This window comes from Solea solea, chromosome 12, assembly GCF_958295425.1.
Source record: "Solea solea chromosome 12, fSolSol10.1, whole genome shotgun sequence".
Taxonomy (NCBI): domain Eukaryota; kingdom Metazoa; phylum Chordata; class Actinopteri; order Pleuronectiformes; family Soleidae; genus Solea; species Solea solea.
In genome coordinates this window covers 28,420,042-28,444,491 of record NC_081145.1, presented here as the reverse complement: position 1 = coordinate 28,444,491, position 24,450 = coordinate 28,420,042, and the positions used below count along the sequence as shown (strand labels likewise).

Sequence of the window (24,450 nt, the reverse complement as noted above, 5' to 3'; positions counted from 1 at the left end):
CAGATAGCTAGATTGACAGACATATAGATTGATAGACAGACAGACAGATAGATTGATAGACAGATAGATTGATAGACAGACAGATAGATTGACAGACAGACATATAGATTGATAGACAGACAGACAGATAGATTGAAAAATCTGAGTTGACAGCAGATGTGTTGATGGATGAAAACAGGAGGGACCACTGTGATGACGTCAGCACTGAGAAAGCGCACTGACTGACTGTGGGTGCTGGTGGCGCCCCCTGCTGCTGAGATACAGGAACTGTGATTTCTGATTCTGAAACGTGTGATGAGCACAGTCAGGAATTGAACCCACAACCTTCCAGTTGAAAGACAAGTCGCCCTACCACTGATGCCTCCATCCTTACACCTCACTTTTTAATACTTTAACTTCTTTCTATCAGAAAATGACTTTGATATTTGAGTAACTTTAACTTAAGTCAAATTATAAAAGAGTGACTTCAACTTCGACCAAAGTCTTGTATTATTATTATCGTTATTGTTGTTGTTGTTGTTGTGTCACCGACGTCCTCGTGAGGACCACAGAGTTCTGAACTGACCCGAACACGCGAGTCAAACCTGGTGTCCGTGAACGCACCACCCCGAGTCCCGCTGTTTAACATTCTGTCCTGAGCTGCGGCAGGTTGTTGCGCAAGCGCAGCCCTTTGAGTTTGGATGAATACGGAGGAGGAGGAGGAGGAGGAGGAGGAGGAAGAGGAGACTGGACTGGACGGACCGGAGCGGAGCGGAGAAGCCCGGGGCAGGGGAGGAATCAGCAGGCGGACATGGAGGGACAGAGCAGCGGCGGCGGCGGCACCTGCGGCCGCTCTGACGGTGAGAGGAAGAGGAGGATGAAGAAGATAGAGATGGAGAGTGACAGAGTGACTCTGAAGAAGGAGATCGGTCTGCTGAGCGCGTGCACCATCATCATAGGTGAGAGAGAGAGAGAGAGAGAGAGAGAGAGAGAGAGAGAGAGAGTACACTCACATCTAACTACTGCAACCTGCTGCTGCTGCTGCTGCTGCTGCTGCTGCTGCTCATTAAAGGCACAGTTCAGGGGATTTTTTAAGTGTGTTTTAACCCTTTACAGAGCACGCACTCATAATGAAAAAACTTCCAGCCTTAGACCGTCTTTGGAGGAAGCCGGCGAATCAGCTTCTTTGTCTTTGACAGAAAGCAAGAAAAAAGTGGGGAAACGTCCTGTTTTTGACACTTGAGACAAAAACTCAATCAGGTTTATTTTATATTTCTCTTCAAATTCAACACGCAACGCCGACAGTGGAGGGTTTTTCTAAATAATGTCTTCATTTTAAATTGCTAACATACCACTTTAACATGCAGTTGTAAATAACAAGCACACCTGCTTTTCCTGCTCCAACACACCTGATTGATCCCATCATCTTATTCTTACTGTATTTGCAGTAGAAGCCTCCACTGAGTGATCAAAGTCCACCATGACGTTGCTGTGACGTCGATCTAAGGTGGTGACGCGGTTTTTAATGTCTGCAGAAGTTACCAGAGTCTGCAGAAGTTACCAGAGTCTGCAGAAGTTACCAGAGTCTGCAGAAGTTACCAGAGTCTGCAGAAGTTACCAAAGTCTGCAGAAGTTACCAGAGTCTGCAGAAGTTACCAGAGTCTGCAGAAGTTACCAGAGTCTGCAGAAGTGTAGATGTTTGCCTGGTGAAGGCTTGACCTACTTACTACTACTAGTCGGTAGAGTAAGTAAAAGTTAGCATGTTCTTTTGTGGGTTTTCTCTGGCTTCCTCCCGCTGTCCAAAAACATGCAATATGGGGATGAGGTCAAATTGGACACTGTAGGTTGACCGTGAGCGTGTCCCTGTGATGGACTGGCGATCTGTCCAGGGTGTGACTCCGCCTTTCGCCTCGTGTCACAGCACCTTCCTGTTTGTTTTCACACCATATCTCGGTGTGATTGGCGGTTGCAGCGTTCCGCCGCTCCGACAGGAAGCTTTTGAAGAACGCGTTCCCCTCCTCGCCTGAGGCGGCGCTGCATCACGAACGACTGAAGGAGAAGACGAGACAAACGATGAAGAAGAAAAGTGGCTCACGTGTTGTTTAACTGCAGGAAACTTCTGTTTCCTCCACAACAGAGTAAAACACGGAGCTGCAGCAGATTCTATGCGACACAGATGTCTACACGCACATGGGTTCTGGTTGTTTGTTTACCCACAATGCCCTGCGTTGTAGTCTGCTTCTTGTGCTTGGTTTACCTGAAGCGTTTTTAAGTGGATCAGAGTTCAGTCGCGCGTCCACAAACGAGAGCTGGATGAAGACGGAGCTGCTGTGAGTGGACGAGCTGCACAAACACTTACACACTTTACTACAGAACATTGTCTTTCACTCCTCTTCAGTCAGGAGCAACGCGGGGGTTAAGCGTCTTGTCCACGGACACATCGCCATGTAGACTAGTGGAGCCGGGAGTCGGACCCACGGCCTTCAAGTTGAAAGATGACTTGCGCTACCACTGAGCCACTGTGGTAGCGTAAGAAGATATTATGTCCACGTCTTTATCTCACTGTGAGACAGACACAGTGAGATAAAGACTGACGTTTGTAAAACACTCACTCTCACACACCAAAGTCCACAGAGAAAAGCAGAGATTTGAGCTGCGGGGACACAGGAACTGCTGCTCCTCTGCTGCCTCGTGTGGTCACTCTGTGTCATTGAAGTGACAAAACAAGACATTTGAACTGAGTGATGGAGGCAGCAGTGTGTGTGTGTGTGTGTGTGTGTGTGTGTGTGAGAGAGATGTTAAAATCACTGATTTTCTCTTTCCATGTGTTCTTTTTAAAAAGAACACATGTCTGCCTCCGTCACCTGCGTGTAATGCAAAGACTATGAACAAGCACCTCAAATAAGCGGGGCCACTGCACGTAATCCCGTATTGTTGTTGTTGTTTTTTCCTTTCCTTTATTTGTGGAGCGAGTGGAGCAGCAGGACCACAGAAGGTGAGCGGGTCACTTCCCACCTCTGCAGCGCTGCAGTGGATCATTCATGTCTGCTTATGTAACGTGTGTCTGTGCCACTTGGCTGCCTCCTGCTGTGTTACTGGTAGAGCTGTAGTGTGAATGTGTCGGATGTGCTGGTACTCACACACACACACACACACACACACACACACACACTGAGGCTGTGAGTGTGAGTGATGGCCTCGGCCTCCTCCTCCTAACTCTCTCTCTAATGCAGCTCTTTGTGTTTTAATGCCCTGTGTATAAACTCAGAGGGAACAGTCCGCCTCGTCTGATTTGTTGCTCAAGAGGCTCAAACGGGTCACTGCTGGTGGGGGGGGGGAGTCAGAGGAAGTCACATGTGTGGAGCATGTGCCCCCGGCTTTGTAAACATGTTGCCCACATGTGGGATTTTCTTTTCTCTAATCGGTATCGGTCCGATATTGGTCAAAATGACTGGATGAGATATCGCACGGATAAAAATGTAAATAAAAACCAGCAAGAGAATTTTAGCTGAGTCATGTTTCGTTACCTGAAACTTGTATTTGAGTAATGACAATAAAGTTGAATCTCATCTCATCTCATGTTTGTGACACAATGTACACGGCAGAGGTGGAGAGAGTACTGAAGTAAAAGTACCAGAAGTACTGGTGTAAAAATGTACTCAAAGTAATTATGGCGTATTTCCACCGGCTCTACTCGCCTCGGCACGACACGATTAGGTTGCAGTGCCTACTTAATGTGGGCGGAGTCATCACTGCAACTGCGGTGACTTCGTTTTATTCACAACACACACACACGAGTGACTAGTGACTTTACACCAGACTTCTGTATTTGTTGGAGATTAACCCACGTTTTTAGGATTCTTAAGTAGTTTTAAGTGATCTACAGTTCGGCACTGTTGTGTGTGTCCTCATCATTTACCTGTCCTCATCTTCATTCACCTGTCCTCATCATCATTCACTGTCCTCATCTTCATTCACCTGTCCTCATCATCATTCACTGTCCTCATCATTCACCTGTCCTCATCATCATTCACTGTCCTCATCATTCACCTGTCCTCATCATCATTCACTGTCCTCATCTTCATTCACCTGTCCTCATCTTCATTCACCTGTCCTCATCATCATTCACTGTCCTCATCATTTACCTGTCCTCATCTTCATTCACCTGTCCTCATCATCATTCACTGTCCTCATCTTCATTCACCTGTCCTCATCATCATTCACTGTCCTCATCATTCACCTGTCCTCATCATCATTCACTGTCCTCATCATTCACCTGTCCTCATCATCATTCACTGTCCTCATCATTCACCTGTCCTCATCATCATTCACCTGTCCTCATCTTCATTCACCTGTCCTCATCTTCATTCACCTGTCCTCATCATCATTCACCTGTCCTCATCTTCATTCACCTGTCCTCATCTTCATTCACCTGTCCTCATCATCATTCACTGTCCTCATCATTTACCTGTCCTCATCTTCATTCACCTGTCCTCATCATCATTCACCTGTCCTCATCATCATTCACTGTCCTCATCATCATTCACTGTCCTCATCATCGTTCACCTGTCCTCATTATTCACTGCCCTCATCATCATTCACCTGTCCTCATCATCATTCACCTGTCCTCATCATCATTCACTGTCCTCATCATCATTCACCTGTCCTCATCATCATTCACTGTCCTCATCATCATTCACCTGTCCTCATTATTCACTGTCCTCATCATCATTCACCTGTCCTCATTATTCACTGTCCTCATCATCATTCACTGTCCTCATCATCGTTCACCTGTCCTCATTATTCACTGTCCTCATCATCGTTCACCTGTCCTCATTATTCACTGCCCTCATCATCATTCACCTGTCCTCCACTCACTCTCCCACACCAAAGCCCACAGAGAAATCAGTGATTTTAACACCACACACACACACACACTGCTGCCTCCATCACTAAGTTCCAATGTCTTATTTTGTCTCTTCAGTGTTTGAAATCCTTTGTTCAGATTGACCTTAGTGACACAAAGTGACCACACGAGGCAGCAGAGGACCAGCAGCTCCTTTGTCCCTGTGAGCTAAAATCACTGATTTTCTCTGTGGGCTTTGGTGTGGGAGAGTGAGTGAGTGAGTGTGTGTGTGTGTGCGTGTGTGTGTGTGTGTGTGTGTGTGTGTGTGTGTGTGTGGGAGAGTGAGTGGTTTACAAACGTCACTTTCCTGTTGGGAAAGTCTGTCTCACAGTGTAAAATGTCTTTAAATGTACTACCTAAGTATAAAAGTATATAATCACTTAGAAAGAGTTCTGAGTCTACAGGAGCCTGAATGGACAAACCTGTCAGGACTCTTTGGTCTGTGAAGGCCACCGTAGTTCCTTGTCACACTTTATTACAGTCTTCAGTCTCACCAACTGATTTCACCAATTCTTGCACACTGGATCTTTACGGGCGACAGTGGATCAGTGGCAGAGCGAGCCGCCTTTCAACCAAAAGAGGGTCAAAGGTTTGATTCCTGGCTCAGCTAGTTGCTCCTGACAGCTGTGCTGGCTGCGTGTGAATGTGAATGAAAGCCATGTGTGTTTGAAGAAGCGCTGCACGTAGATGAGCTGTGTGTGTGTGTGTGTGTGTGACGTGAATGGGTGAATGGCACAAGTGTAGTTTAAGGCAGGGGTCAGAGAGGGGTCATCCACACGAGTATGAATGCAAACATTCACCACTGAAGCTGACTTAGATGAACGCGCTCATGTAAAGGTTCCAGTGAGACACACGTGCCTCCACACGACTCGGCTGTACACGGATTAGTATGGTTTTCCATTACTGTAGCTCCTCCTCGACGTGGGCGGAGTCGTTGCTGCAGAGACTAAGACGGCGACGGAAAAAAAAAAACTTATGACGAGCACTTTATAGTTTGGTTAACTAATGTAAGTGGCTCTGGATAAAAGCATCTGCTAAATGATGTGTAATGGAATGCAACGTATTAAAAACCACGTCACAGCGGTTTTGCGCAGCTTTGCTATGATGACTCCGCCCACTTTGAGGAGGAGCTGTGAAGTCATGGAAAAACGACGTGACCGACGCCGACACTGTCGAGTAGAGCTAGAAGTGTGTTGTTGCCCATATTTTACTCCCAGGGATAAAACGATGGTGGTGAAGTGGTTGGCACTCTTGAGCCCCGGCTATAACAAGGGCCTTTCTGCGTTTCCTGCCACAGTCCTAAACCATGCAGGTCAACTGGACACTTTAAATGAGAGTGAATGGTTGTCTCTGTGTGTGTCCATCTGTCCAGGGTGAAATAAATAATAAAGTGGTAGAAAAGGTATGGATGGATAAAATCCTCACCTGTCCTGACACCTACCTGTGCACCTTCCTCAGGAAACATCATTGGCTCTGGGATCTTCATCTCTCCGAAGGGCGTGCTGGAGCACTCGGGCTCCGTGGGTTTGGCGTTGGTGGTCTGGTTACTGGGAGGATGCATCGCAGCTTTAGGCTCACTATGCTACGCTGAGCTGGGCGTCACCATCCCCAAGTCTGGAGGAGACTACTCCTACGTGACGGAGATCTTTGGTGGTCTGATGGGGTGAGAACACGTTCAAACACTCGTCATCGGTTCTTTTATTTTTGTTTAATGGCTAAGAGTCTGTCTGTCTGTCTGTCTGTCTGTCTGTCTATCCGTCTATCTGTCTAAGTGTCTAAGTTCTGGGAGCTCCGAGTGGATAATCTCAGATCAGATTCATTAGAAGACAAATGTTTCAGGTTTAAAGGGAAATTAAGAACAATAAACAGTTGACGAGCGTAACATTAGATTTCCCTAAAGATGTTAAAGGTGATTGTTTCCTCCCTCTTTCTCCCGGTGCAGGTTTCTGCTGTTGTGGAGCGCCGTCCTCATCATGTATCCGACCACACTGGCGGTCATCGCCCTCACCTTCTCTAGCTACGTCCTGCAGCCCGTCTTCCCAAACTGCGTCCCTCCGTACATGGCGACGAGGATGCTCTCGGCCACGTGTCTCTGTGAGTGACATTAAAGCTGTAGTGTGTAACTTCAGACCCTGAAGAACCTAACGCACTCAACAGAAGAAATAGTTGCCAAGGTCAGTGATCCGACCCTTGAACCGGCTGACACCCGAGTCCCCTTCCCCACGGGCCTTGAACCACACGTGTCTGGGAGCTGTAGCGTCGTTCTCTTCTTCTTCTTTAGTAGCAATGCGTCCGATTCCCTGCGTCCAGACTTGTACCGCCACCCCGATGGTGAAGTGGGATACGACAGGGCCGTGCGAGTACACCATGCCTTCACACAGTGCTGATTACGTCTCTGGGCTCCACGTGACTCGCGTGGGTCCCAGTGTTTAGATCTCACGTCGCCCGGTGCTGCACACAGGAAGTCATTTGCTTTACGTCACAACTTCAACATTGAGTGGAAAGAGGAAAGGAATTGGGCTCGTAACCAGAAGGTCTCTGGTTCAATCCGGGAACGGGCCGGGGCACCCAATCCCCCGTTGCCCCACGGGCGCAGATTAAGTGCTGCCCACTGCTCCTGGCTTGTGTGTGAGTCGTGGTGGATCAGTGGTAGGGCGAGTTGTCTTTCAACTGGAAGGTTATGGGTTCAATTCCTGGCTCTGCTCATCTGTATGTGTCTTTGAGCAAAGACAGTTAACCTCATGTTGTAGCGTGTGAATGGGTGAAAACTGTGGAGTTAAGCAGCAAGACTAGAAAAGTTCTATATAAATACAGACCATAATATCCACTCTTCCTCCTATTTTTATTTGGTAGTAACAAAGATAGTATTTGTACTTTGTTGTGTTAAAACACTGGTTTTATAAACTCACAACTCAGTTTTATTTTTTGTTATTTCGTTAGTGACAAGATGGATCAGAGCGGCCTTTTAATGGTGTTTATTGGCACTCACAAGACAACCAAACACAAGACAGATCCTCTTTACTGAGGGAGAACAAAAGCGTGGCTATGAAAAACTATAACAAATGGAGAACGCAGCGCTCTTCAAAAGAAACGTTGCGGAACTATGAACGCGGAACAAAAAATCACTCCGAAGAGGAAACAAACTCAGACTATGGTTATCATGTAAAACTTAACGTGTTAACTTTCTCTTCTAAATATGAACATATTTTACTAAACTGGCATCACGTTCTTTTGAAGAAGAGCTGAAACCTGTGATCGAGACCTCGGGAACATGTTTACTGACACGAGATTCAAGACGACGTCCACATTATTACGTTAAATGAGTTTAAGGCAGCAAACGTGGGTTTGAAGACGTTTGAAGGCACAAACTAAATATTAAATCACGTACAAAGAAAATGACCCTGGACCACATTTACTTGCTGAACCGCGGTTTATGCTCTGAACGCAGAGACCTTGTCCATCATCATGTGATACAGTGAGTCAGTCAAATGTCATCGTCATCACAACACGGCCTCTGCTACAAGGGAAGTGGTCACGTGTGAAGTTAATGACTGCAGTGGAAAATGCCCGGCGTCCCTGGAGGACGGACGAGTGCAGGACGAGTGCAGGACGAGTGCAGGACGAGTGCAGGACGTGGTTTGTGTAGTTTGCTTGTGATGGAACAGACGCAAAGGAAAATACTCATTTAACATGAAACAATAAGGAAAAGATTATTTAATGCTGATATTGTGTCAAAATCAACGTCATTTTAGGTCTACTGTATTTATATAAGTATATGTTCACTGCTGTATCTCACTGTGGGACAAACTTTTTTCCAGGAAACTGAAGTGTGTAAACCACTCACTCTCCCACACCAAAGTCCATCGAGAAAATCAGTGATTTTAGCTCGTGGGGACACAGGAGCCGCTGGTCTACTGCTGCCTCGTGTGGCCAGTTTGTGTCAAATGCCGAATTCTGAAAAATAAGACATTTGAACTTAGTGATGGAGGCAGCAGTGGATCAGCACCTCCTGTGTGTGTGTGTGTGATGTTAAAATCACTGATTTTCTCAATGGACTTTGGTGTGGGAGAGTGAGTGGTTTACACACTTCAGTTTCCTGGAAAAAAGTCTGTCTGACAGTGAGATAAAGACGCGAACATATATTGTAAGATGTCATTATGATACCATATCAAACGGTTAATTGTTTAAGTATATAATATAATAGTATAATAGAAAAATCTGTCTAACAGTGAGACAATGATGTAAACATAATCTTTGGTGTACGTTTAATGAGATGAGACTTTTGTAAAGCCGGGAATCTAACCCACAACCTAACCCCCCGGCCCCGGTTCTCACTGTCCAAATGCAGGCCTGACCCAGGACTGTCACCTTACAATGACTTTACATCTTAAATAAGAAGATAACCCAAACCGATAAGTGATGATAAAATAAAAGGGACAATTTGAACACAGTAGATGGAGTTTAAAAATGAAGAATACAGGAAAAAGGTGGCTGAGGTGATGGTGGGTGGTCATGTGGGGGTAAGCTAGTGTGAATAAGTAGTTAGTTGTAAATAGTTGTACGAACTGGGACGACCGAGGCTGAGTCGTCGATGTAAACGGTTGGAATGCTCCTTTTAAATACATGTGTATCATATCCCTGCTCTGGTGTGTGGTGTTCTAGTTGGCGAGCGGTGACACGGGGGGGGGGGCGGGGGGGGCCGTTGGTTGCCATGGGAGGCCGGAATGTGGGAAACGGGCGAGTGAGGGAGGGCACGATTGTTTCACCTCGTCCATCATTGTCACCAGCTTTGCCCCGCTCTCTCTCACCGCAGCCTCGCTCTGCGGCACAAAGACGAGCTGTCACAGCCACAACACAAAACACTTCCGCTGTAAAATGGGAACAAACGTGGCGAACCCCACCCCCCCCCCCCCCCCCCCCCCCGCCCTCCCATCTATCTCACCCCCATCCTGTCCAGAGGAGGGCGGGCACTGCTCACGTTTCTTTAGCGTCCAGCTCTTAAAAATGAGTGTGAACGATGGATGGCGTCAGAGGAGAGGGAATCACACGCTGTCTTCAAGACGTTCATCACTCGCTGTGTGCTGAATTAACGGTGCAGGTACTCGGGGGGGGGGGGGGGCACCGAGTAATTAGGCAGCGACAACAAAGACCTGAGTCATGTCAGCTCAGGGCCAAACAACGCTGAGGTCCTCTGTCAAGTCTGGTTGGTTGGTGCACTCCTCACTTGTGGCGCTTTTCCACGAAACAGTTCCAGCAGAGCTCGTTTTTTTTGCTTTTCCATTAGTGATCCTGTCCTCATCACTCACCTGTCCTCATCATTCACCTGTCCTCATCATTCACCTGTCATCATCGTTCACATGTCATCATCATCATTCACATGTCATCATCGTTCACCTGTCATCATCATCATTCACATGTCACCATCGTTCACCTGTCCTCATCGTTCACCTGTCATCATTGTTCACCTGTCATCATCGTTCACCTGTCATCATCATCATTCACATGTCATCATCGTTCACCTGTCATCATTGTTCACCTGTCATCATTGTTCACCTGTCCTCATCATTCACCTGTCATCATCATCATTCACATGTCATCATTGTTCACCTGTCATCATCGTTAACCTGTCCTCATCGTTCACCTGTCCTCATCGTTCACCTGTCATCATCATCATTCACATGTCATCATCGTTCACCTGTCATCATCATCATTCACATGTCGTCATCGTTCACCTGTCATCATCATCATTCACATGTCGTCATCGTTCACCTGTCATCATCATCATTCACATGTCATCATCGTTCACCTGTCATCATTGTTCACTTGTCATCATCGTTCACCTGTCCTCATCATTCACCTGTCATCATCATCATTCACATGTCATCATTGTTCACCTGTCATCATCGTTAACCTGTCCTCATCGTTCACCTGTCCTCATCGTTCACCTGTCATCATCATCATTCACAGTCGTCATCGTTCACCTGTCATCATCATCATTCACATGTCGTCATCGTTCACCTGACTTGAGTGAGATTAGACGCCTGTTTATCTACGTTTGCTTTGTGTCTCAGTGCTGCTGACGTGGGTGAACTGCTCCAGTGTTCGTTGGGCCACCAGGATCCAGGACATCTTCACTGTGGGGAAACTGATGGCTCTGGGTCTTATCATTGTGGTTGGCCTGGTCCAGATCTTCAACGGTAACTCTGTTAAACCTCACTGCCCCCTGAGGTTTAACCAACAAACAACAAAACTTTCTCTGCCGTGTGTGTTTTTTTCCTCAGGGAACTACGAGGCTCTGACTCCTCAGGTGGCCTTCTCTCTGGAGAAGACGCCGACGGTCGGACAGATCGCTCTGGCTTTCCTTCAGGCCTCGTTTGCCTTCAGCGGCTGGAACTTTCTCAACTATGTGACAGAAGAGGTGGTTGAACCCAGAAGGTGAATATTCCAGCTGAACCGCGGCTCCTCAGAGCTCATCTTCATCCCCATGATTTTCTTTCTGCTGCTGGTTCACGTCCACTTTTCTGTTGAGTGACTCATCATACAGCTGTTTTTCATTTTTCAATTTGAATCCATTTTTGATTTGTATAGCAGCAAATCACAACATACATTATCTCAGGACAGTGAACATAGTAAGACAGAAAGCGTCACAATATTATAGAGAAAAGAGAAACGCAAGAGTTCACACAATGAACAAACACTAGGCATCAGAAGAGAAAAAATTAAACTGAACTAACTAGCATCTACCTATCTAACCTAGCTATGCCAGCTAACTAGCATATATCTAATCTGGCTATGAAAGCTAACTAGCACGTGTCTTATCTAAGCTAGGCGTCTATCTGTCCTAGCTACAGTAACTAGCATCCATATAAACTAGCTAGCAGGGGGGTGGAGTGGCTCAGTGGTTAAGACCGGTCGCAAGTTCAACTCCACCCCTGGCTGATTGTACTCAATTCCATTGTAAGTCACTTTGGATAAAAGTGTCTGCTAAATGACATGTAATGTAATGTAAGCTATGATAGCTAACCTGTCCTGGTTAACGAGCATCCATCTATAGTAAAACCTTTCTTTCAAGGTTTTTTCAAAATAAAATAATTAAAAACATAGTGTCATTGATAATAAAAGTAATGTAAAAGAAAGACATGACGTAAATGTGGGATAACATGCTAAATGATCATATTGTTCTTTTACCTGATCAGAAACATCTCATTGTAAATTTTGACGTTTGACATGAAAATGAAAAGCGTCTTTTTTTATTTAAACTTTTGTTTGTTTTGTGGTGTCGTGTGTGTACACGGCGTGTGTGATCCTCGGTTTAGGAATCTACCTCGTGCCATCTACATTTCCATTCCATTGGTGACGTTTGTGTACACGCTCACCAACATCGCCTACTTCTCCTCCATGTCGCCCGACGAGCTGCTGTCGTCCAACGCTGTGGCTGTAGTGAGTAACGAGCGTGAATCCACGAGCGCTGCTGCTGCTGTTCCTCATCCTGTTTGTGTTGTCAGTAAAGATGTACGCGCTTCAGCGAGAGGAAGAAACTCCTTTTAACATAAAGAAATCTCTGAGAGAACCAGACTGAAAGATGTGCAGCGTCTGCCTCGACCGGTTGTGGTGAAATAAAAAATAAGGGACAGAGGAGAGAGACCAGGAGCAGATTTATTATTATAATAATAATAATAATAATAATAATAATAAGATATGTAATGCTTTTCAACAGTTGTATATATGTTTGGATTTAAACAGGACAGTTCTGAATTGGTTATCACATACAACAATCTCAATTGTACAAACAGCAGCATAGGTATGTGTATATCTTATGTATGTGTGTCTATTTACTAACTATCATCTATCTATCTAAGCTAGCTATGCTAGCTAACTAGCATTGATCTATCCAAGTCAGCTATGCTAACTGAGTAGCATCTATCTAAGATATCTAACGAGCATTTATCTAAACTAGCTATGCTAGCTAACTAGTGTCAATCTGAAATAGCTATGCCAGCTAACTAGCATTGATCTAAACTAGCTATGCGCACTGAATGAAATTAAAAATCACCAGGAAGAGAAATGTTGTTTTGTAGTCTTAAAAAAGTCCTGCCCCTTGTGGCCTAAATAAGAATTACAACAACACATCTTTCCTTCTGCAGTCATTGCCAAAACAAGATGGCTGCACTAATTCTCGAGATATTTTGGCTCCTTTTTTTTGTACAAAGGGAGGAAATGGAGACACATCTTAAATCACAGTTACCGGTGGTAGTTCCTCATACATTTGGTTGAGGAGTGAGAGGCAAAATATATCCACTTGTTTGCAATATGTTGCTTCACCACTAGATGCCACTAAATCCTACACACTGGTCTTTGGAGGTGAGTCCTCAGCCTTCAGCTGGTGACTGTGCGAATGTCCACGAGGAGAGGACCTCTTGACGAGATGAAGCGAACGCGTCCACTGATTCTCTGTTCTGTCACTGTTCAGACGTTCGGAGAGAAGCTCCTGGGAATGTTCTCCGTCATCATGCCCATCTCTGTGGCCCTGTCCACCTTTGGGGGGATCAACGGTTACCTGTTCACTTCCTCCAGGTGAGCCCCACCCCCCGCCTCCTCCCACTCCGAATCCATCGTGGCCCCTGATGGTCCGTGTGGTGTCTGTGTTCACAGGTTGTGTTTCTCAGGTGCCAGAGAAGGTCACCTGCCCAGCCTGCTGGCCATGATCCACTACAAGAACTGTACACCAATCCCTGCTCTCCTGGTCTGCGTATGTAGACGTTTCTTGTGTTGACATGCTTGTGTTTCTGTCGCTTGTGAGAAAAAATGTTCTACAGTGTTTGAACCCATATTTTTCAACCTGGGCCCAATGTTTATAAATGTGGGTGTGAACGAGGTCCCAGGTCCAAAAATACCGGCATTCCCCTTTAATGAGGACCACGCTGCCATGTTTTTTCAGTGTGCTGCGACCATCGTGATCCTCTGCATCGGAGAAACACACAACCTCATCAACTATGTCTCCTTCATCAACTACCTGTCGTACGGCGTCACAATAGCAGGTCTGCTGTTCTACCGCTGGAAGAAACCCAACCTTTACCGACCCATCAAGGTGAGCGGCATCACGGGTTCAAAGGCATCACATGCTCCGCATTACCAGAAGAAGAAATAAGGAACGTCTTTGTCTGCGTGCATGTTTTATTTTTGTATACCAGGTGAACCTGCTGGTTCCTGTGTGTTACCTGATGTTCTGGGCGCTGCTGCTGGGCTTCAGTCTTTACTCTGAGCCGGTGGTTTGTGGTGTCGGACTGGTCATTATGCTCACTGGTGTACCTGTCTACTTCCTGGGTGTCCACTGGAAAGAAAAACCAAAGTGTATCTACAACTTCATCGGTGAGTTTCAGTCAGAGGTGGAGAGAATACTGAAATCTGAAAAGTACTCAAGTACTCAAGTAAAAGTACCACTATTTTTTTTTTAAATAACATTTTACTTAAGTGCAAGTACAAGTACTGGTCTAAAATGTACTCAAGTAAAAAAAAAAAAGAAGCAGCTTGTTTAAAATGTACTTAGTTAATTTGTGGACACAAATCTCAAATGAATTGTTTTTAATTAAAGGCAAAACTAAAAAACAAAATCAGTCATAATGGGTCAAAGGTCACAAATCACGGACCTTAATTAACACCGATTCACCTGTCCTCATCATCATTCACCTGTCCTCACCATTCACCTGTCCTCATCGTTCACCTGTCCTCATTCTTCACCTGTCCTCATCATTCATCTATTCTCATTCTTCACCTGTCCTCATCGTTCACCTGTCCTCATTCTTCCCCTGTCCTCATCGTTCACCTGTCCTTATTCTTCACCTGTGCTCATCACTAACCTGTCCTCATCATTCACCTGTCCTCATCATCAATCACCTGTCCTCATTGTTCACCTGTCCTCAACATCGTTCACCTGTCCTCAACATCGTTCACCTGTCCTTATTCTTCACCTGTGCTCTTCGCTAACCTATCCTCATCATTCACCTGTCCTCATCATCAATCACCTGTCCTCATCATGCACCTGTCCTCATTGTTCACCTGTCCTCAACATCGTTCACCTGTCCTCAACATCGTTCACCTGTCCTCATCGTTCACCTGCCCTCAACATCGTTCACCTGTCCTAAATAATGCCTCAGCTCCACTGAGCTTCATTTACTTAATTCTTAGGTTTTTGCTGAATTGAAATAGTGAGTTTTGACGTGTGCTCTCGATCTGCAGCTTGTCTCACACTCACTTGGTTGATTTGTGACTTCTGTTTCCCTGCAGAGAGGGCGACATACGTGGGCCAGAGGTTGTGTTTCGTGGTCTTTCCTCAGATTGACCCCATCGAGGTCGCAAACTCCTCAGAATGGACTGACCGCTCATCACGCAGGAGCAGTTTGTCTGCCAATTCTTAAAAACTCTTGGCTGAATATGTGAAGATCTTTGTTTTGTTTTTGTTCAGAGTCCAGACTCCTGCTCCTGGTTTTGGGAGCTTTAGGTCTGAACCTGTTTCTCTTCCGTTGAGTGGAGACTCCTGCATTATTTCCCCTCTCTTTTCTACAAAGTCGATAAACACAGAAACTTGTTGCCCAGAGCATCACACTCTGAAAATGACTTTTTTTTTTTTTTTTTTTGCCGTTTTGGACCTTTTGTTTCTCTTTGTGTAATATCACCAGGACTCAGAATCGACTGACAACGAAATGTTTCTTCTTGTGATTGTTGCTTTTATGTTTTTTGTGCCTTAAAGCCTTTTCACACCGAGTCCACAACAAATCACACCTCAGGATTCCCGATACAGTAAAGAAAACAACACATTAACCCTTATGCAACTTAAAAAAAGTAACACTCAGCACCTTAAGGACAAAAAATTTAACCTCCCTAAACAGGTTTTTTATTTTTCATGAAATAGATTTTTTTTTATCAAGATCAAACCTGATCATGAAAAAATATTAATTTCAGCATTATAACTAGTACCAATTTCCTCAATTTAACACATATGAAAGATGCAATAGTTTATATATACGTCATGTTGATGATATTTCCTTTGGAGAGATAACACAGCCTGGGATATGTCACATATGAACAACAACATTATTTTTGATGTAGTGTCACTGTTTTAAAAACAACTTCACTCTCAGAACAGCTGCTGCTTTTTTTTTACCAAGAGTGTATGAGAGTTTTCACCAACAGTACAAAACAAAATGTATAAATTATCAGTGTAGGCCGTTTATGACACAACACTGCCATCTGCTGGATTATACAATGTATGTGTTTTGAAGCAGAAAATGAAGCCAGTGGTGTTTTGATAATTCTCTGTTGTTGAGGCTCGAACATACTGGGGTAAAGAGGACGAGAGGCGGATCCAGAGCAGAATTTTTGTGTTTTCAAATTAAAAACAGAGTAGTACGGATGTAGCTCTAACCTCTGATTACTTTGACATTTTAATGTTAATTTTATGATGGGGCCACACAGTTGGTGTAGTGGTTAGCACTCTTTGCCCTTGCAGCAAGAAGACCCGGGTTTGCGACCTAGTCGGAACAAGGGCCTTCCTGCATGGAGTTTGCATGTTCTCCTCGTGTGTGTGTGGGGAGTTTTCTCTGGCTTCTTCCCACAGTCTGAAAACATGCAATATGGGGATTGGGTAAATTGTTGGTTCCTACATATATAGTGGGACTTGGTGTGAAAAGCAAGGGAAATGTGTATTATAATATTGTTTATTAACTCATTCACTATATTACTTACTCTGTGTTTGGTTTTGCACTTTGGTCTTCAATATTCTCTTCATATATGAGCTTCCTGTGTGTATGTGTGTTCTCTTGCTCCGCCCCTGCTCTGACCTCACACACACCACCATGATTACACCACGTAATCATCAGGTTTGCTGACACGCCGTGGTTGTAATCGCATGTAGAGGTATTTTCATAATAAGAGTCTAATGTCATGTGTATTAAGAATGTGAATTGTATCCTCTTCTTCCTGACCCGGTGTTGCCGCTGATACGTCTTTTTTTGTTGTTGTTGCTATAAGACGACTGCTGTTTTAACCAAGCTTAATGTTAGCCACGAGCGTTAGTGACTTAGCATATATTGGCTCTTAAGCTGTGTTACAATTTTGTTTTCCCCTAAAAAACTCAGTTTTTCTGACTTCAAAGGCTGAGAGGAAACGAGATGCTGTGGTCTACAGGAAAGATGTTATTTCACCGTTGCCTAGGTAACAGAGCTCCAGCTGGACTTGGCACAGGTTACGCAACTCCACAAAAGCCTTTTCACACCGAGTCCACGACAAATCGCACCTCAGGATTCAGAATACAGTAAAAAAAACAACACATTAACCCTTATGCAACTTAAAAAAAGTAACACTCAGCACTTTAAGGACAAAAATGTAACCTCCCTAAACAAGTTTTTTATTACATCGGAATTGGAAGTGACGTCATCCCTGAGATGACCGTGTTCTAGTTGAGAAGACAGGGGAAAGCATGGACCCAGACTTATCTCGGGCTAGCCGTTGTTAGCAATAGCTGTTTATTTGGCTCACACAGTGTAGCCACATGAGTTTTTATTATTGACACGAGTGGCAGCTGCCGTGGAATCCTGTGTCAGGTTTTGTGATGTCGCTCAGACTTTTGCGAGTTGGAACTCTGATCCGAGGGGACATTCCAGTTGAAACTGAAATTCTGACTTCCGACTACAACTGGAACGCACCATTAGTGGAGTGGCTTGACGCCCATAAACAGGAGCAGATGTCAAATAACATTAATTATGCTAACATTTGTATTTGTTTTTGTTTATACAAACAATGTGCTGTTTCTCTCATTTCCACACACACACCTCTGTGTCCATATGTGAGTCAACAAATGTTTATTTGCTCCTTTAGCAATATCCGTCATCTCTGGCGTGTTGTGAAGCTCCTCCCCCCTGCATACATTAAATAGACAGACACGCTGGACTGTGTCACAGAGAGTTTACATTAAAAAAATAACAACCTAGCTATTTTGTTTTTATTTGTGTGTTGTTTTTGAGTTGTTTGCCGTTGTTGACCGCCAAGATCGTAATTGTATCACTAAATATCAAGAGCTTCAGTCAGGTGTGAAGGTCTGAATGCTAAGTGATTCTTTTGGAGGTTGCATTACTTGCTGGATCATTGCAAACACGCTGCATGATGACTCATAAGGGGCTAATGCTAATTGACACAAACTGAGAGTCATGTCTTTGCTTTTCTCATCACACTAAAAAAACTGCATCACATTCCCCAACATATTTTTTATAGAAAGATATGAACGTATTATAGTATTATGAAAGATAAATAAAAGGTAAAAAAAACAAACATGTGTTGAAGTTATTGTTTCTATATATTAAATGATATGCTGATAATAATGTTATCAGCTTTAAAACAAGACGCAACATCATAATTCAAGATGCTAACTCATTATCATGATTATGAAAGCGATCTGTTTCTAGTGCTTCTGGGTCTCGTGCCTCCTGACGCAACGTGACGCCGTGATGACGCACGTGCCCAAACAGGAAGTTCTCAGAAGAGCACGCGCCGACTCCTCGCGTTCTGCTGCTGTCGCGAGCCGGTGAGTTGATTCCACCTCGTTTTTAAATGTGTTTTTACGACGTTAACGAGCTTCAGTTTATTCCATGTTACAACACAGTGTAGCAGTTTACAGTGTTAGCATTCAAAAACTTGCCGGACTCCATTTGAAAAAGTCGCAAGTTAAGAAATTCTTGCTTTTTTACGAATGAACTTAGCAGATAGATAATAAACGGAGCATCTTTACAGGTCAAAACCTTGTTGTTGTTAGTTCGGCGTGTGGCTAGTTCATTAAATACCACAGTATTTGATCTTAAGCTTAAACCATTGTCTGCACTGTCAGACATGCCGAATCGAAGGAACGGTCGCGTATCACACGGAGGACGTGCTAAAAGTTGCCAGTGTTATTTTTCTTTGTGACATTCTGAGCCAATTCACCGCCGACTGGAGGAATACACTCAGTTAATTCAGGTTTTACCGTTTCATTTGTCATCGGCGTGTTTGCAATGGGCTACACACCGAAAACCGGCTTAAATCCGCCGGATTCTCAATGGGGTTTCGTGAGTGTGTCTCGTGCAAAAGAATGCGACGCCAAATGAACCCTGGATTGTGGATCAAGTTGTCACGCGCTGTCCTGTGTGTCTGTGGGGAGCAGGAGAACGGAGTGGAACATCATGGCAGCAGGGAGGCTAAGCTTCAGGAACATCACTGCCCTGGCTCCCATGGTCCGGGTGGGGACTCTGCCCATGAGGCTCCTGGCTCTGGACTACGGAGCTGATGTGGTTTACTGCGAGGTGAGGATGGAAAGAAGCAGGAGACGGAGACGCACCGGAAGCTGAGCTCAGTGTTTGTCTGTGCTTTTTGTTTCAGGAGCTGATCGACATCAAAATGGTCCAGTGTCACAGGGTGGTGAACGGTAAGAAGAGGGTGTGGCCTCTTTCTCCACAGTCATGAGCTGGATGTGGATACACTGCTGGAAGTTGATTTGGTGTCTGTGGTGCTGTGTTTGCTCAGAGGTTCTGCAGACGGTGGACTTTGTGGCTCCGGATGACCGCGTGGTGTTCCGGACATGTGAGCGAGAGAAGGACAGAGTCGTCTTCCAGATGGTGAGACGCACTTTTGTCTGTGTCAAAATACACGACATTCAGGACGCACCGCTGAAAGTCTCTGTCCCTGTGCTTCCAGGGAACTGCTGACCCGGACCGAGCGCTGGCCGTGGCTCGTCTTGTGTGAGTTCACGTGCACACCTGTGTCTCAAGCACGTGCACACCTGTGTCTCAAGCACGTGCACACCTGTGTCTCAAACACGTGCACAGTGTGAGCAGAGTAGAAGCTGAACTTTCTGTCTGTTTGTCGCACAGGGAGAAGGACGTGGCTGCGGTCGACGTCAACATGGGCTGTCCAAAGGAATATTCCACCAAGGTCAGTGACCTTCTGCTGCTTCTGCTGCTTCTGCTCTTTGACCCCTGTCTGACCCCTGTCTGACCCCTGTCTGACCTCTGCAGGGTGGGATGGGAGCTGCTCTGCTGTCAGACCCTGACAAGATAGAGGCGGTGGGTACTGACACACACACACACACACACACACACACACACACACACACACACACACACACACACTGGTTGTGATAATAAATGAATAAAGAAGTAAAAAGTGTGTTTTTCTTCCCGCTGCAGATCCTCACAAAGCTCGTCACAGGTGTTTCCATTCCAGTCACCTGTAAAATCAGGATCCTGCCCTCGGTAAGACGGGAAACACTCGTTTACGCCCTTCTACACTTCACACTTGTCCTTTGAGTTGTTTTTGTTTGTATTTCTTCATTTATTTTTGACTTAAGAAGGTTTTGAAAAGTAGAAACGCTAAAAAACCAACGAAATCCAACGTGGAAACTCGGAGCAAACTCACGTCCCCGGAGTTAAGATTCCTCCATTGTTTTTGATATTATTAATTAATGTCTGTTGTATTTGTTTCGCTGTAAATCAGTCGTACACATACAACTGTTTCATTTTGAGCAAATACCCATTTAGAATTTATTTCCTGGTATTCACTTGAGTTTGTAAAGCACTCACTCTCCCACACCAAAGTCCATGGAGAAAACCAGTGATTTTAGCTCACAGAGACACAGGAGCTGCTGCTCCTCTGCTGCCTCGTGTGGTCACTTTGTGTCACTGAGGTCAATAGAGCTGAATCGTTTGAACACTGAAGTCACAAAATAAGATCTAAACTTAGTGATGGAGGCAGTGTGTGTGTGTGTGTCTGTCTGTCTCAGCAGCAGGGGGCGCTCTGTAACGTCTCACAGTTTCTTCTTCTTCTTCTTCTCTGGTTCCAGGTGGAGGAAACGATCAGTTTGGTGCAGAGGATCGAGAGGACGGGCGTGGCTGCGGTCGCTGTCCACGGCAGGTAAACTGCTGACTCATCATCTGCACGTCACATGTCTTTATATGAATGTGTTGTTGATGTTCAGGTTTAAGGAAGAGCGCCCCCGACACCCCGTCCACTGTAACTACATCCAAGCTGTTGCTCGGGCTGTTTCCATCCCCGTCATCGCCAAGTAAGAGGCCACACCCACTCATGATTAACATGGTCAGCAGCAGCTGTTTCTGTCCTTCCTTCCTTCTTTTCTTCATTCCTTACTCCCTTACTTCCTTCCCTCCCTCCCCAGTCATGTCTCAGGTGTTTTTCAAATTACTTTTAATTGTAAATTAAATCTTCTTTTTTTTATTATTTTAAAGATATAATCTGTTATTATCAGGTACTGCAGTATTTTTAGTTTAAAGCTATAATCTGTTAATCTGTTATCAGGTACTGCAGATTTTTTAGTTTAAAGATATAATCTGTTATCAGGTCCTGCAGATTTTTTAGTTTAAAGATATAATCTGTTATCAGGTCCTGCAGTATTTTTAGTTTAAAGCTATAATCTGTTAATCTGTTATCAAGTACTGCAGTTTTTTTAGTTTGAAGATATAATCTGTTATCAGGAACTGCAGTTTTTTTAGTTTAAAGCTATAATCTGTTAATCTGTTATCAGGTACTGCAGTTTTTTTTTAGTTGTGATATTTTGAATCCAAACCTGTGAAGTGAACGATGTTTCTTGAATGAAACAGTGGAGGTTCTCTGGATGTGGTGAAGACCAACGCTGACATCGAGCACTTCAGGCGGGCGACCGGCGCCTCGTCGGTCATGTTGGCTCGCGCCGCCATGTGGAACGTGTCCGTGTTCGTCAGTGAAGGTCCACTTCCTGTGGAGACGGTTATGGAGGAATATCTCAAATATGTGAGCCCCATCGTCGTCATGGAAACCAAAGAACCGTACATGTTGTTTTTTAAAGGGGCTGTAAAATGTGCGTCCTGTCTTGTGTTTGTCTCTCAGGCGATCCGGTACGACAACCACGCCTTCAACACCAAGTACTGTCTGTGTCAGATGCTGCGGGACAAGGTGGAGTCTCCTCTGGGGAAGCAGGTGCAGGCCGCTCAGACCAACGCGGAGATCAGGTACGGCCGCCTCGCCACCGTCACGTGACCGCGGTCGCCGAGGCTCTCGGGTCACGTGACTCCCGCGTTTGTGTTGTTTTGCGTTGCAGCGCGGCGTACGGCCTGGACACCTTCTGCCGGCACGTCCAGGAGCAGCAGCAGACCAGGAGGGCGGCGCTGCAGAGCGGCGGGCAGAGCGAGCGGCCGGTCATGGACGGAGACGTCACCACCGTGGCCGTCAAGTTTGAACGGTCAGAACAACACGTGATTCTGTCTTTCTTTCCTCTCCTCTCTTCCTTTCATTCCGTCTTTTCAAATCTTCCTTCCTTTCCTTCATCCTTCCCTCCATCCTCCCCTCCTCTTTATATTGTTATTTTTCATTTTTGTAGCTTCAAGTTCATTCAAAGACTCCATTTATCAGGAGAAAAACCCTGTTGTTGTTGTTGTTGTTGTTGTTGTTGCAGGAGGAATTATCCGCCTCAGATCACTCCAAAGATGTTCCTGCTGGAGTGGAGTCGCAGAGAGCGAGTGGAGCAGCCGCTGTACGAGACGGTGAGAAGCGACGACGACGACCGGACGGTCACAGAAGAGTTAAAAGTGTTATTAACGTGACGCGTGTGTTCTCGTGTGTGTGTTCTCGTGTGTGTGTTCTCGTGTGTGTTCTCGTGTGTGTGTTCTCGTGTGGGTGTTCTCGTGTGTGTTCTCGTGTGTGTGTTCTCGTGTGTGTGTTCTCGTGTGTGTTCTCGTGTGTGTTCGCAGGTGCAGCGCTCGCAGGACCGAGGCTTTCAGTCGACTGTGACTATCGCAGGAAAGAGATTCAGATCAACACTGTGGTCAGCGCACACACACACACACACACACACACACACACACGTACACACACGTACACACACGTACGTGTGTTTACAGGACTTCATGTTGAAATGCTCGTGTCTTTTTCCCAGGGAGAAGTCAAAAAAGTTTGCAGAACAGGCGGCCGCCGTCGTCTGCCTGCGAGTTCTGGGAATCCCTGAGGGCCTCATCGGCGAGGAAGACTCGGGCTTGGTCTGCAAGAGGAAGAGGGACGGGAAGACGAACGGCGGCGCGGAGCAGCAGCAGGAACAGAGCAAGAAACGGCACCTGGGTGACGTCCAGCAGGAAACGCAAAGCTCTGAGACTCCGGCGTTGGCGAACGGTGACCATCGCGAGGCGGACACGCCTCCAGAGCGAGCGCAGCCTTAGCGACGCGCGTGTAATATTCCGTGATTCCCCGACACGGGCAGTGCGACGTGCAAGAGGACCTGGTTTGGTGTAACACCTTAGATTACAAACATTGTGTTGCGTTTCTTTCATTGATTCTACACACTGCTCCTTTAAAGTGTTTACATAGTTTGAGTGTGACGTCAGTCTTCCACAGGATCCACTGAGAGAGAACAAAATCACTCTAATTGTTTTTTATAATTTCACCAGAAAACGTCAATGTGGATTATTTCACAGCCAGCAGGGGGCAGCAGCGCTGAATCATCTCAGATAGGACTTTTTTACCTTGGTGCCTTAAAGATAATCAATGATTTACTTTTGTTTTTAATTGGCCTTGAACTCATCATTTCACCCGCGTTTGATATCAGAAAGTTCTGAATCGTTCGCGTCTTCCTCACAATTGTCTTAATTCCCCCCAAAATAAACTTTTTTTTTTTTTTTTTTTATCTGTGATTTTTTTTCACCCAGATTAAAGGAAGAGACAGGAACAGCGATTGTGTTTGTGTGTGAGCAGCAGCCGCCACTTCGTCACGTGACACACATTACTCAAATAAACACAGGAAAGGACTCGAGTGTTGCGTTCAAGTGACTCCGACCACTTCGTTGTTCACTGTTTCCGATGCTGGTGATTTAAATAAAAGCATCAATTGACGCCGGGCTTGTGTGTGTGTGTGTGTGTGTTTGTTTTTGTATTTTTTGGGGTAAACCCAAATAAGTCCTCAAGTCCTGAACTGAACCTGGGAGATGGAGTCACCCGCCCCTGACGTCATCACTGGGCTTGCCAGTGGTGCCTTCAGGGGCGCTCTGGACAAAAGTGTTATCACGAATCAACAGGTTGTTAAATATAATAAAATGTAAAAATGTACAACGTTATTTTGCGCAAACCACACACCCTTGGACGACACTAGATTATAATATTAATATTATATTAATATTAAAAACAGCAATTAGGTTTACTTAAATCTCAAATTTTAACAAAGGAAAAATTTGTTTTTGAAAAAGATGTTTTGTGTTGCTGGAATTAAAATGTATGTGCTCAAAGAAGTGTGTAATTTTAGCACTTGATTCAATAAGATTTCCCTTCAATTTGGCCGGTTTTGAGTTGATGAAAACGTGTTGAATTACCAAAATTGAAGGTGTGAATTGAAACCGCAAATTGGATAAATCATACTTAACCAAACACAGTATTTAGAACAAGGTCGGCCAATATTTTATCCAAATATTTGGTGGTTTTTATCTTCTTTAAATTGCAAGTGTGTCTTTTTATTCGTCTTTTTTTTTAAACACAGGACACCACTCACTCCTGTGCTTTCATTTGTCCTA

The 24,450-nt window shown here is 45.1% G+C and overlaps 2 protein-coding genes across 4 annotated transcripts; both read left to right on the top strand.

Moving 5' to 3' along the window:
- Positions 1–726: 726 nt before the first annotated feature.
- Positions 727–17,870, top strand: slc7a10b (solute carrier family 7 member 10b). Of its 2 annotated transcripts, XM_058645309.1 has the most exons (11): positions 727–938; positions 6,344–6,548; positions 6,828–6,979; positions 10,957–11,082; positions 11,167–11,320; positions 12,202–12,325; positions 13,356–13,459; positions 13,538–13,634; positions 13,824–13,973; positions 14,077–14,254; positions 15,170–17,870. In XM_058645309.1, exons 1-11 carry the CDS (start codon positions 791–793, stop codon positions 15,298–15,300), a joined length of 1,569 nt encoding a protein of 522 aa, XP_058501292.1. In that variant the 5' UTR covers positions 727–790; the 3' UTR covers positions 15,301–17,870. The 2 variants fall into 2 exon arrangements, with proteins under 2 accessions (XP_058501292.1, XP_058501291.1); XM_058645308.1 differs by having other exon boundaries at positions 10,957–11,320.
- A 503-nt stretch (positions 17,871–18,373) lies between these two features.
- On the top strand, positions 18,374–23,779 carry dus2 (dihydrouridine synthase 2). Of its 2 annotated transcripts, none has more exons than XM_058645311.1 (16): positions 18,374–18,461; positions 19,074–19,212; positions 19,289–19,334; positions 19,433–19,524; positions 19,604–19,647; positions 19,780–19,840; positions 19,924–19,971; positions 20,095–20,160; positions 20,748–20,818; positions 20,883–20,969; positions 21,523–21,691; positions 21,788–21,909; positions 21,999–22,139; positions 22,353–22,440; positions 22,654–22,721; positions 22,833–23,779. In XM_058645311.1, exons 1-16 carry the CDS (start codon positions 18,385–18,387, stop codon positions 23,107–23,109), a joined length of 1,596 nt encoding a protein of 531 aa, XP_058501294.1. In that variant the 5' UTR covers positions 18,374–18,384; the 3' UTR covers positions 23,110–23,779. The 2 variants fall into 2 exon arrangements, with proteins under 2 accessions (XP_058501294.1, XP_058501293.1); XM_058645310.1 differs by having other exon boundaries at positions 22,648–22,721.
- Positions 23,780–24,450: the final 671 nt, after the last annotated feature.